At 37.7% G+C, this 14,355-nt stretch overlaps 1 protein-coding gene across 2 annotated transcripts; it reads left to right on the top strand.

Moving 5' to 3' along the window:
* Nucleotides 1–3,462: 3,462 nt before the first annotated feature.
* c1ql1l (complement component 1, q subcomponent-like 1-like) lies at nt 3,463–8,603 on the top strand. 2 transcript variants are annotated; one of them, XM_026258517.1, is made up of 3 exons: nt 3,463–4,415; nt 7,454–7,670; nt 7,787–8,603. In XM_026258517.1, exons 1-2 carry the CDS (start codon nt 3,768–3,770, stop codon nt 7,631–7,633), a joined length of 828 nt encoding a protein of 275 aa, XP_026114302.1. In that variant the 5' UTR covers nt 3,463–3,767; the 3' UTR covers nt 7,634–7,670; nt 7,787–8,603. The 2 variants fall into 2 exon arrangements, with proteins under 2 accessions (XP_026114302.1, XP_026114300.1); XM_026258515.1 differs by having other exon boundaries at nt 7,454–8,603.
* Nucleotides 8,604–14,355: the final 5,752 nt, after the last annotated feature.

Raw genomic sequence — 14,355 nt, 5'->3', positions numbered from 1 at the left:
TAAACCAGCAACCTCAGGAAACCATTTACCACCTGCTTCAACGGCTGTGTGATCTTGAGCTCTTCGCTTAAGGTTGGTGCAGGCAGTGCTGGTTTTTTTTATCCTTAAAAGGGGGGGTGAAATGCTATTTCATGCATACTGAGTTTTTTACTCTGTTAAAGAGTTGGATTCCAATGCTAAACATAGACAAAGTTTAAAAAATTGAGTTGTACGTTTGAAGGAGTATTTTTGTTTGTCACAAGTTTCGGAAAGCTTTTTTAGAGTATGAGTCTGTGTGACGTTAGATGGAGCGGAATTTCCTTATATGGGTCCTAAGTGCACTTCTAAGAGCGCGCGCTCCCGTATAGCAGAGCACAGACATTCACTGACCATGCGAGAGCGAAATGTCACAAAAGGACTGTGTTTTTGGTTGCCAGGGCAAGACAACCCTGCACAGATTACCAAAAAAAAAAAAAAAAACAGCATTAAGGGACCAGTGGATGGAGTTTATTTTTACAGAGCATCAACGGAGTTGTGCAAGTGTTTGTTCCCTGCATTTCGAAGATGCTTGTTTTACAAACAAGGCCCAGTTTGACGCCGGATCTGCGTATCGTTTACTTCTTAAGGATAATGCAGTCCCAACGAAAAAGGGTCACGATCGTGTGTTGGAACCGCATGCGGTGAGTAAAACTGCTTCAAATATCTCTGTGTTGTTAACTTAGCTATCGGCCCGTAAGCACATCAAGTAAACACTTCCCACATGTACACCTTTAAAGAAAAAAAAAAAAAGACGACATAAAGTGGAACTTAGTCATTTTCCAAAACCACTAAGCAAATATATACAGTTTCAATACATACCACATAGAGACGTCATTGCTGATGCTGCTCTTGTTAAATTTCAGCCTCTGGATCTGATTCTGAATCATAAATATATGCTGAATCTGACTGTTAGCCATGGTTTGTTTTGGATGATGGTTTTTTCCTCACGGTAATGTCACAGTTTCCAGACGCTGTCAATGCAAAAGCCTACTCGCGCTCGTGATTCTTTAGCTCCGCCCACATGTCACGCCTCCAGCCGCTCGTGTTTTTCCGAAAAAAAAAAAAATGGTACAGACTATCTTTCTCTTATAATTATAATAAAACTAAAGACTTTTTGGAGTTATGAAGGATGCAGTACTACTCTATAGGTACTCAAGATTAACAGGAGATTGAGTGAAAATGAGCATTTCACCCCCCCCCCCCCTTAATGATTGTTTCTTGACAGAAATGCTTAAGTTGAATGTGATGTAAGTTGCTTTAGAAAACCGCATCTGTTAAATGCATAAAATGCAAATTAAATGAGATCTTGCATAAAAGCTTGTGGTCCAGACTGTGTGATGTACATCTAAGGAGTTTGCTCGTGTTTGCTCTAGTCAGGTTTTGACATCCTCATTGACATGCATGACAAAGAATTAAAGTGATTAAACTGCATGAAGGGGGTTTGTGGACCGCTCATTCCTCAAAGTGAACTTAAGGTCAATTTTAAGTGATTATAAATGTAAAGAAAAATCACCAAGATTTGTACCGACTTTTATTGTCTTACTCACGGAGTACGTCATTAATTGCAGTTCAAACCAATTCTTAATTAGATGACCGTCATAGGAGCAGCCACACAGCAGGATTATTTCTGACACTCTCATCAGAACTTCGTTGGAGGCTAAAATTCATAACATAGTGATTAATTATTCGCTGGTGAGCATGTCTCTCTGAACTTTCAAAGACTTGTTATGGAACCTGATTTCATACACTGGGCTTTAGTAAATTGGGATGATGAAGAAGTCTGAGCCATAATCCACCTTTCACATCTCATAGTGTTTATTTCTTGATCTTTTCAGGTACATGCCATGGGGAAGTCGGAGTTGCACTGAGTTGCATGCAATTTGGATCAAAATAGCTCTTGAATGACCAAATGTAATGTAAATATTCTAATCTCCATACATCTATGTTCATTACAGCCAGTGCTTTAAGTGGGCCAGTACGCACCGGTACTCAGTACCGCCACTTCAAAAATATAGCTCTTGAGTGGTCCACCACCTCTCTGTGCGCCCAGAACGTGCTTTTAGCGTACCAGTACGTTCATTTGGACATCTGTTTTAATAGAGGTTTTAATCCTTTGCCTTCAGTGCCGCTTTTCAGAGCGCCCTTCACAATGCACGCTTCCTAATTCTTCCTAGTTCGGAGTATGGAGCGTGAATCATTTGAACCAGTTTTGGAGTTCGGAGCGGGTTCACGAATCATTTGAGTCAGTTTGGGAGTTCGGAGCGGGTTCGCGAATCATTTGAGTCAGTTTGGGGATCGCGAATCATTTGAATCAGTTCGGAAGTTCGGAGTGGGATCGCGAATCATTTGAGTCAGTTCGGGAGTTCAAAGTGGGTTCGCAAATCATTTGAGTCAGTTTGGGGATCGCGAATTATTTGAATCAGTTTTGGAGTTCGTAGCGTGATTCATTTGAGTCAGTTCGGGAGTTTGGAGCTGGTTCGCGAATCATTTGAGTCAGTTTGGAAGTTTGAATGCAGTAATGCAGTAGCTCTTTCTAAGGGTATTTTTTCAAAATCCTTTTGCACATTTTATTTATGTTCAGTAGTTCTTTCTAGCTCAAGCAAATCCACAAACTAATAAAAGGATGTATTATTAAGGTTGTCTGTTGACTGCTGTATATAAAAGCCCTTCAATATAGTTGTTGTTACCTCAGGGGATGAGGGGAGTCATCAAAAAAAAAAAAAAAAAAATATATATATATATTTTGCCTATAATAGAGCACCTCTTTTGGGCCACTTAAAGCACTGATTACAGCAGCCTGCTATTCCTGGGACACTTGGATCATGGCACAAGACAACAAATGATCACCAACTCTCATACAAGTTAGCATTTATTTAATGAAATTAGACAATTATGCACACACCCGTAGTGTGTTACCATAATCCGAGTAAGCTATGGAAGAATTGCTATGTGTTTAGTGCACATAAATAAACTATGACATAATTGCATAACGATGCCAAGAAGATTCATCGAGGGCGGTTTTGAGAGACGGAGAAAGATTGAAGCAGAAAAAACATTTTGCTTGCACTCAGCAGGTGTCCCTTTCGATTAACTGATGCTTAGAATGCATCCCGTCATATTTACTTGGCCATCACGCAGACAGAGAAAACATACTATCTCTTCCCTGTCTTCCTTCTCCTTTGGTGCTTGATCTATCCACCACGTCTAAACCCTGCCATCGTGTCTTACTGTTCAACAAGTGGAAAATCAAATCATATTTCAAAACACTGCACAAAAAAACACACTTAAAGGACTTGGCATTGGGTTTCTCCAAATACCCTTCTTTCTCTCTGATTATCTCTCGCTCTCTCTCACTGTTTCTTCATTTGCAGAATGCCTCCTCCCACTTGTCCTTTTTGAGTCATACAAAGAAACCCACTAGAAGGGCATTCTCTCTCTGTCTCTCTCAATCCTACTTCCTTCCTCAACGCCCAAACACTTCTTTTCACTCACCTGCTGAAACAGTGAATGCTCTCTCTCTCATTCTCTCTCTCTTTCAAACATACATACACACACACACTCATCTGATATCCCTGGTGGTTCTCATTTTCCCTCTCATCTCTGTGAGCACCTGACACTGAGGGAGCTTTTCCCTCTCACTTCCAGAGGTCAATATTCCGGCTTGCGGCGAGAGCTCCGTGCTGGCGGCACAGCCGCTTTCCCGCTTCAGCCTGGGACGGAAGACCCTGCTGGGGGCTGGCGTGGCTGTCATGCTGCTCTTGGTGTTGGTGGTTCTCATTCCTGTTCTGGTTCATCTGGCGGGAAGCAGTGAAAACGGAGGTCAGTATGAGATGCTCGGCACTTGCCGAATGGTCTGCGATCCATTCTTGGAAAAAACTGGCACTGTGGCCGGTATTGGTACAGGCACGGCTATAACTAATACTCAGTTGGAAGCTGAGGCGCTGACTGATCATAGCATGGGACCCCTTTTGCCCACCTATGCCCACGGACCACAGGGCAAACCCGGCCGTCAAGGAAAACCAGGGCTACCAGGACCTCCGGGACCTCCAGGACCACCCGGAGAGCCAGGTCCTCCAGGACCAATGGGGCCACCGGGAAATAAAAACCAGACAGAACGACCGGACATTGCTCTGGGTGGAAGAACAGCTACGGGAATGGGGACAGCTGTCTATAGCATGGGACCCCGTGTGGCCTTTTACGCAGGTCTGCGAAACCCACAGGAGGGCTATGAGGTTCTGAGGTTTGACGACATAGTTACAAACATTGGGAATAACTACGATGGATCGACTGGGAAATTTGTGTGCAAGTTTCCAGGAACGTACTTCTTCACATACAATGTCCTCATGAGAGGAGGAGATGGAACTAGTATGTGGGCGGATCTTATGAAAAATGGACAGGTAAGAGTTTTGCTGCTAACACACCTGTACTGAGGTTTATGAAAACATATTTTATAATACAATATTACTGTAATAATAATGATGTATTTCACTACACTGTAAAGAGATTTAGAAAATTATTTACTATTATTAATATAAATGAATCAAACTTAATACAAATCTTAAAATCAGATTTTTTTTTTTTTACATATTAGATTTTTTTTTTTTTAAATTATGTGCTACTCATGCCGTATCTGACCATGAATAATGTCTATAGCTATTATCAGAGGGAACAAGAAAGGATTTACAGTACACACATTTACCAAGTTATCTTGCAGATTTAGATTAACTTTTTCAGTCCCAAAAGTATAGGTCTGTTTCATTCACATTGCAATAGCGTTTATGTCTGTTTTGATGGAAAGATAAGGTGCATATTATTCCAGCAGCATATGCAATTCAAAAATTATTTAACACTGACGAACCACAGACTGCCGATGTGATTCCTCGAGTTTCTGAATAATTTTATTTGAGTGGGTTTCAATTTGAATATTCGTATCAGGATGTCCCGTATGTAATGGAGAGTGCGTTTAGGGTTGCTTTCAAGCAAAGGTCAGTTTCATGTTTGAGATGAACTTCTGTCATGTCTGTGGTCAATGTAAGCTGTAAACAAGGAAAGGTTTCAGTGAACCAAGAGTTCGCCTCTAGTCAGGAGGGCTGCTGCGCGTGCGTGTGTGTATGTGTGTGTGTGTGTGCATGTGTGTGTGTGTACATACTATGCTTGTCTTCTGGCATCCCTCAGTGTGTCATTCTGAATCAGGGCCCTTCTTAAACACCCACAGCCACTCAAACACATACACAAATTCACTATGAGTCTTTCACACAGGCAAAATAAATACTTTAAAGATGCCACACACATCAGAATATGCATTGAAGCCTGCCTCATGATTTTAAGATGTGTGTGTGTGTGCATATATATTATTTTTCTATCGTGAAAAGCTTATAAATGCAAGATTTAAAGGTGTTTTACTCTTTTACAGGAAAAATATAGTTCATAAGTAAGATTGGTGGAACCAAATGTAAAAGAAATGGTCAGCCATATATAACTCTGTTTAACCATTTATTTATATGTATATAGTATACATATATAAATAATATATGAACCCCAACAGCAACACCAAATACTTGAGTATCTTTGTGACATAAAGTCTTGACACAAACACTGCACACATGGCTAATCTGAATATATATTTGAGGCGTTATTTATATGTGAATATATATTTAGGCGCTAATTATAATTCCCTCGTGCTCGTTCAGTCATGCACATGGAAGCACACATGACAAACATGTATAAAATACACACCCACGCATGTTGTGTGCTTGAGTCAGCTGTGTTACTCATATGAGCGCAGAGAGGGATGGCCCACAGCGACAGCATTTCGCCGTCTGACTGATGCCCTCAGATCTGAGCGACTTCGGTCCCTGTCCATCAAACAATTAAATGACAAAATCGCCCATCCTCTCAGGCTCCCAAATAAACACATTTAAAGCTCTTTTCATCCCATTAGCTCAAACTTACTTAAAGTTGTTCGCCCAAACCTGAATGCTTTCAAAGGGGCGGTCACCTGTTTTATTTATAGAGGTAGGAAATAATAAGGAGAGTGATGGGAATGTGCCACATACTGGATGCAAGCTCACTATTCACAGTGAGAAGCAGCTTGATCTGTCAGTTCTTTTACAAAGTCCCTTTTAAGGCACTCAATTGCCATCTGGTAAAACGCCTGACAGCCTTTTTCTACATTGGCGATAGCCATTCAATTGCAGGTTATATGCAGTTGAATGAAGAAAAAACTAAATCACCTAAAGTTCTTGACAAAAATGTCCATTTTCGATTGCTTATTACAGACCTGGCAATGGCATGACAAGTTATGCTTCTTAAGTTATGCTTTCTGTTGACTGACCATTTTGCATTCAATGTGTCTTTATTTTAATAGTGGATTTCAGTAACATATACCAGATTGCACCATGCTAATATCATTTAGCATTCATTTTGGCTGTGCCTTTTACTTAATGCAATGCACATGCAAATACATATACCTGAGAATTTTTCTTTTTTTTAATGCAGCTTTCATGTTATTCATTATATTGTATATTAATGCATGTTAGTTTTATCAGAATTGTTGAGATCATGTATGATTGTTTAAGGCTTGAAACCACATTTCCTTTATAGGATTCTTGTATTTAAATGAACTGAGGAACATCCAATTCTTGTTCGTCTCCAGCTTTACTTCGGATTGCATTTTCATGATTACATTTTTTAAAAAGGTCTGCTTTAGAAGAAGCACAGATAAACCATCAGCTATTCGAAACGGATTCATGAAAACATTGTAAGCTCATTTTAATCTGCCGGGAAAAGTACAGCTGGTAATTTAAGTGTGTCAGACAGTATGTCATCAAAGTAATGAGATTATATTGCATTGCATAAGAAGGAAGAAAAAACAAAACAAATCAGTGTTTCAGTCACCTAAAGAAAAGCTGTAAGAAGAAATTCTTCATCCAAAAATGAAAGTTATGTTATTTGTTTACCTGTTTGTCATGTAAAATGCATAAGATATATATATATACATATAACCATTTTTCAAAAGAAGGCTCTTTTATGCTAACCAAGCATAACATTAAAAAAATGTATGCATAATATTAATACTTTTTACTAAAAAAGTAATATTGTAAAATATTATTACAATTTAAAATAATGTTTAATTTTTATATATACTTTCAAATGGAATTTATTCCTGTGATCATCAAAGAAACTTAAAATATAAATATTTTTTTAACATAATTTATAAGTGTCTTTACTGTCACTTTTGACCAAGCTATTGTGTTCTTTTCTCATTTTGCTAAAAACAACTTTACTGAGCCCAAATTTTAAAAGATACAGTTTATATATAGATATAATTAGTCACTTCGTTTCATGTTTTTTTTTTCTTTCTAAAAACTGAACAGCTGCATTAAATGTCACATTGAGCTGAAGGTCTCTCTTGTTCCTCTTCCTCTCTTTGCAGGTGAGAGCCAGTGCCATCGCTCAGGATCAGGATCAGAGTTATGACTACGCCTCAAACACCGTCATCCTGCACCTCGACCCCGGGGACGAGATCTTCATCAAGCTGGACGGTGGGAAAGCGCACGGCGGGAACAGCAACAAGTACAGCACATTCGCTGGCTTCATTCTGTACAGTGACTAGAGGTCAAAAGGTCACCGAATTCAGTCTCAGTCTGTAGGTAAGAGATGTTAGGGGGTCTTCATTGATTTAGGTTGTAAATCTGATGCTTTAACACCCCTGACATGTTTTGGATTTTCTTTTTCTCTTTTACCTCTACGGTTTTGTTTGCTACAGGGTATTTTCACCTGAAATTCAACAGCTATACACTCATGAGTGAGTCACAAAACACAAAATAATTTGTTTAAAGGGTCAAATGATTCACTATGCCTCCTGAAGGGAATGGCTCTATATGTTTTGTTGTAGTAGTCATGTGGTTTTAAAGCCTGGATCCCACGAGAACACAACAGGAAGTGGTTTTTGACTTTTGAATCTGCCCCAAAACCTTTGACAGACACACATGAAATCATCCAGAATGAGAGAGCCGGGCTTCAGGGTTTCATCAGAGTCGTAAGCAAACCAAAGCCCAGTCAAGTGAGTGCTGATATTTCATTATGACGTTGTCTTTGTATGTATGATCAATCTGTGAATCTCCACTGATGTTTATCAATGTCTCTGACATAATGTGAAGTGAATGACCTTAAATGATAAACCCTAAATCTTAAAGAGGTTTTGACTGCTGTAGAATACACTCCCTGAGAATCTGTTGCAAATCATAGTAGTGCATCTGTATGTGATTGCTGTGTGGATGTGGAAGTACTAACACAAATAAAGCTAAGCATTCATTTCAGCTCATAGCTAAAGCTAAACCCATTCAATGCTGTTTCTACCAATGAATTATGAAGTATGTGGCCCACTAAAAGTAACCACTTAACAAAGGAGATCTATAATACATTGTAACTGTAACAGTGATGCTGGTTTATGATGATGACGAACACTATCTTAAATGATGTCCTGTATATATATATCGCAATCGTCATGACCTGTAAAATGTATCTAAATATCTAAATGTAACAGCTTATAGATATTTGCTTTTGCTAATAAATGGGATTTTTTCTAACACTTTGGATCACTCGATTGATTGTAAAGTGATGCGTGGAGTGTCTGGTGTATGTTCTGTTGTCTACATAGACAGCTGTCTACTAAGGAAGCATCCTAACACAAAGAAATAGATGAACAAAATTAAAATGTACTCAACCTCAGGCCATCCAAGATGTAAATGAGTTTCTTCATTAGATTTGGAGAAATGTAGCATTACATCACTTGCTCACCGAATGGTTCTCTGCAGTAAATGGGTGCCGTCAGAATGAGTCCAAACATTCCAATAATCCAAAAGTAATCCAGTCCAGTCCAGTAGTCAAAATCTTGTGAAGTGAAAATACGTGTGTTTGTAAGAAACATCATTAACTTCAAACTGAAATGACCTTTTTACTATAGAGAGCGCAATAAAATGGATTAAGACTCATATTTTAGCCGGAAGCAACAGCTGAAGTTCAAAACACCTTTAGGTATGTGACAACATGCAGCTTTTAGATCATTTAGACTACTTGTGGATTATTGTGATGTTTTCATCAGCTGTTAGGACTCTCAATCTGACGGCACCCATCCACCGCAGAGGATCCATTGGTGAGCAACTGATGCAATGCTACATTTCTTCAACATCTGTTCCCATCAATTCTTGAATGACCGAATGTAAGTACATTTTCAACAAATTATTATTTAAATAATTTAATAACTCAAAACTTTTTTGGTTTTCATTTTTTTTTCAATTTTATTTCTTTTTAAAGATATACTTATATACTTATTTCTTTTAATATATATATATATATATATATATATATATATATATATATATATATATATATATATATATATATATAGTTGTCATTTTATTTTATTTAATTTTTGGTAGTCTTAGTACTTCAGTTTCAGTAAGTTGCTACATTTCTAGTTTTTCATCTAACATTTATTTGATTTTTAGCTGTATTTCAGGCATCAAAAACAATGTTTAATTTTAATTTTAGATAACAATAACAACTACTGATTTGGAATACTCTAAAGGCAGCAACTTTGCAAGCCACACTAGAGTCTAACTGTAATGCATTTAAAAAATAAATGGCACACAAAATCCACCTTCTGTATTCTGTTAATCCTTATAAACTAGTCTCTGCTATAAAGACACAATAAATCAGAACAAGAGAGAAAAGGACTGATTTTAACGATAAAGAAAAGAGGAGCGATCACAGCTAGGTATAATGAGTGTGAAATGCCACATGTCTGGAGGGAAGCACTTCCTCCTAATCAGAGATGATCAGTGATTCAAAACAACAGAGAGAGAGAGAGAGAGAGAGAGAGAGAGAGAGTCTGGAGCTGCATGAGCGCCGGGAGGAGAAGCCAGAGATGAGGGCTGCTTACATAAACAACCAGATGTTTAGATGTGAAGTTTAAATGACATGGTCTACTGCCGAGACACGCTACACTTCATTTTCTGCAACCACGGACAGATTAACCATCTCACACATTTGAGGAGATATAAAGAGGTTCATCAGCACCCTTGAGGGTTTTTTAATTACATTTTTAGCCTCTTGTCAAGAATGTACACCATATCTGCTCTTTCATTAATGGAAAAACTCTCTCAATTAAACATAACTGACTCCTAATGTCAAAGTATAATAGCTCACAGCGATCTTCAGTGGAGGTTTTAGTACAATTTAAAGTCAGAGTTCACTTTATTTACTTAATACACCATCCTGGTGTTCTTCTGAATGGGTTATGAGTGCATTTTATTGCATAGAAAAAAAATGTTTCTTTATTATCTTTTAATCAAAATATAATAACTTTCTTTGCCTCAATGTAAAAAGTGATTAGTCGACTACTTAAAAAAGTGAAGAAACTCATTGTCTTGGGTAAATTAAGCCAATAAGCTTTCCTTCCAAGATGACTTTTTTTTGTTGCACACATCAGAATGGATTTGAAGCCTTTTTATGCTGATTTTAATCTGAATGTCAAATGGAGTTTGCATATATCAAATTGCATTAAGTAAGACACCTTCCTGTAAAATAATAGTGTCAGCCTCAGATAGCACATCCGCTGACCGCCCACTGACCATCAGATGCAGATTACACACAAAAAAAGCCACTGGATAGCTGACAAAGTCAGTTTCCGTCTGCAATAATGAGTTCTTCTGAGGATAAACTATTCACTGGACTTGCCAGAGATCCATGGAATTGCTAAAACGCAATTTTTCATGTTAGATGTAAAATAGGACCCTTCCATTCAAAGACATCTTACTGTTAATTAAATTAAAATCAGATCCTAGAAGAGCGATTGATGACCTGTGACCTTGAGCCGGGTGTTTAACCCTAGGGCTTCAAGCCTGTGGTTAGTGTATTTAGTAAGTCACTGTTCATGAAAAGAAGCGTCTGCTAAATAGCCAATAACCAGACATCAAGGAGAGGTCAGTCTACCCACAAGCCCCTGCTCCTTTCCTCTGGGGTGTCTATGTGTATCCTCAAATTAGAATCATGGCAATCAGAATGTCATCTCAGACACAAAAGATACCCGCCGACGCACACATCAAAACATGGAGGATGGAAAACAAACAGCCGATGACTGACAGGTGAGAAAGGTAACAGTCTGAGATCCCAAATACAAACAATTCATCGACTGAGATCTGCATATAAGGCTTCCGGCGGTGAAACGATGATGAAACATGACGATAATACATAATTCATAGCCTGTTGAGGTTTTGTAAAAGAAAATCGCATGGAAAAATATTTAAAGGAATAGATCCTTTAAATAGTTTACTCACCCTCAGGCCATCCAAGATGTAGATGTAGTTGTGGATTATTGTGATGTTTTTACCAGCTGTTTAGATTTATTCTGACGGCACCCATTCACTGCAGAGGATTCATTGGTGAGCAATGATGTCTAAATCAATTGGATTGGATTGGTTTCAATATTTGGGTGAACTATTTCTTTAAAATACTTTCCTTTGTTATTTGCTTTAACAAAAGCTCAACAGGCTTTGGATTATACAATAAATTATCATCATATTTCATCATCATTTCACCGTAGGAAGCCTGTAATTTGCAGAACTCAGTCGATGGGATCTCAGACTGTTACTTTTCTCACCTGTCAGTCATCGGCTGTTTGTTTTCCATCGTCCGTGACAATGATGAAACATGATGTTAATATTTAACATCGCCTTTTGAACTTTTGTGAAAGCAAGTATTTAAAACTTGCACATTTCCTTCAGCTTGCATAGAATAATCTCTTATTTTCTATGAATTATGCAGTTAGTCAGAAGTCAGAAGAAATCAGCGGATCAAGTCAATGTAGGGTTGTTTCTAGACAGGAAGAGATGAAGGTCAATTTCATGCATAATAATATTGCGTTGGCATTTCCAGACCCCTTTGATAAGTCCGGTTTTCTTATCTCACCGAGACTGATTTAAGACTACAGCAGGACACCTGCTTACATTAACAGCGCTCTCATCACCGCCCTGCTAGATCTTCAGTATAATGTGATTATCGATACCAGGAATCTCTGTTCAAAGTTTGCACTTTTCATATGCTAAAAACTTGTCATTCTTCAAATCATTCTTTTTATCATTTATGTACCCTTTTGTCGTTTCAAACCTGAATGCACTATTGAAGAAGACAGCCAAACAATATAAACTTTTATTGCATGGACCTTTGTGTTTCACATACAGGTTTGGAACAACAAGAGGGTTTGTAAATGACACAATTTTCATTTTGGGGGAACTATCCCTTTAAGAGCATGAGTAGATGGCTGTAGAATATCATTGTAGGTCAAGCTTGTTAATTTTCTTAATGAATGTGTTGCTAGGAATTCATGGGAACACACTTATCACTCAATATCACTCATCTCAAGCCCTGATGTGCACTTTTATCCCATACTTTAAGAAGTCAAATTCAGTATATCAAATAAGTGCCCACATACGGGCTGAAGTCCACTCTCAGTGACAAACATGCACACACACAAAGCAGCTGTCACTTCTCATTTTGTGGGTGTTCTCCAGCTGAGTTGGTGTGATAGGGCTGGGTGACTCGACCAACGACAGTGTGTTATGATGTGGACGAGCCTGCAGGCCACAGAGAGAGAGAGAGAGAGAGAGAGAGAGAGAGAGAGAGAGAGAGGATCTACAGGACACACACAGTTACTCCTGGTTAACAGAATCAGATGCTTCTTCTCTATTGCTGCCCGTCCCATAGAAATCATTTATTCAAAATATTGATTAATACTGGTAATACAAAATCTATTTAAGTTCTTTTTGCTGTTCTTTTGAACTTTCTGTTCATCAAAGAATTTTAAAGTAAAAATGCAGCATGGTTTCCACAAAAATATGAAGCAGCACAGCTGTTTTTAACATTGATAATAATCAGAAATGTTTCTTGAACAGCAGATCAGCATATTAGAATGATTTCTGAAAGATCATGTGACAATTCAGCTTTAAATTACACGAATATATATATATATATTATTATTTTTTTTTTTTTATATATATTTCTTTTTTATTATTATTTATGGTTTACAATTTTGTAGTATTTGTTGTACTGCCACCATAATCGAGGAAAACATGATTTTTAAAATCTATATGTATTCATGGTAAATGTGCTTTACTTAAATGCAAATAATGTAATCACCTGAGTATCAAAATGGTCCTAAAACTAGGCTTTATTTCTTTTATGGCAAAAATATGATCTCTTATTTAGTTGCCTGTGATTTTTGAGGTTTACCCAGACATTTCTGTGAATTTCACCCATAACATTTCTCAAAGTGACAGTGTTCAGAAAGTTTACTTTTTACTCTAGATACTTTAGCTCTTGATATGGAGACACTTGAATCTGTTTGTTTCAGACTAAAGCACTCTGACAGGACCACATTCTCTCACACACACACATACACACACACGCATACCTACTTAACCACAATGTGAGGACGTATGACTGGAAACCCTACCTTTAGGGACACCCCTTTCTGAAGGGTCTAGAGACTAAAGAAAGATATGACTGCACTTCTGGAGAATCTGTCATCACAAATATCACTTGATTTTATCAATAAAAGCCTTCCTTAAAGACCTGACATTTTACCTTCACTTTAGGGACATTATTTTATATGTCGCTTTTGGGGACATTAAACACAAACTCTGATCAAGTCATACTTTAAGGACCATGGTGATACACAAACTCTGGTTAAGTTATACTTTCAGGACATTGTTGAGATGGTATATATTATTTATCCTAAGAAGACAGAAGTAGAATATTACAATTCAAAGTTCCAATACTGGACAGTGAAATCAAGCTAGTGCAAAGATACAGGTGTGAGAGAGTCAACTGGGTTTCTTCTTTTCAGCAAGATCACTGTAAATGGGTAGCCTACATGTTTTGTCTGATTTGTAGCTTGAGATCAAGTGCCTTTGGCTGCTCAGTTGGGGAATGACAATTAACATTCAGAAATATTATTGACTTGACTGATTGACTATCAGAAGCAAAAGATGAACAGAATTGAGCTGAATAATAACACTATTTTCTTTAATTTCAACTGCAAAACAGCTCTACATTAGTCATTTCATAATTGTTGACATTTGCAAGTTATTTTATGTGTGTGAAGCTCCTTTGAAACCATCTGTATTGTATCATGCGCTATAGAAATAAAACAGACTTCACTTCATTGCAGAGAACCTTTCACTGACCGAATCTGCATCCCTCTAGTTAATTTAGCATAGACTGTAAACTAATCATTATCACAAAAACATCTTAAGGAGTTTTCCTCACCAGAGT

The sequence above is a fragment of the Carassius auratus genome, unplaced genomic scaffold, assembly GCF_003368295.1.
Source record: "Carassius auratus strain Wakin unplaced genomic scaffold, ASM336829v1 scaf_tig00214714_1_2670353, whole genome shotgun sequence".
NCBI classification, from domain to species: domain Eukaryota; kingdom Metazoa; phylum Chordata; class Actinopteri; order Cypriniformes; family Cyprinidae; genus Carassius; species Carassius auratus.
This window is presented reverse-complemented; position numbering and strand designations above follow the sequence as displayed.

Bases quoted from the DNA above. Each gene is read 5' to 3' on its own strand.
- c1ql1l (XM_026258517.1), top strand. From the start codon at position 3,768: ATGCTGCTCTTGGTGTTGGTGGTTCTCATTCCTGTTCTGGTTCATCTG. The intron at 4,416-7,453 runs GTAAGAGTTTTG...CTCTCTTTGCAG, and splicing joins ATCTTATGAAAAATGGACAG to GTGAGAGCCAGTGCCATCGC.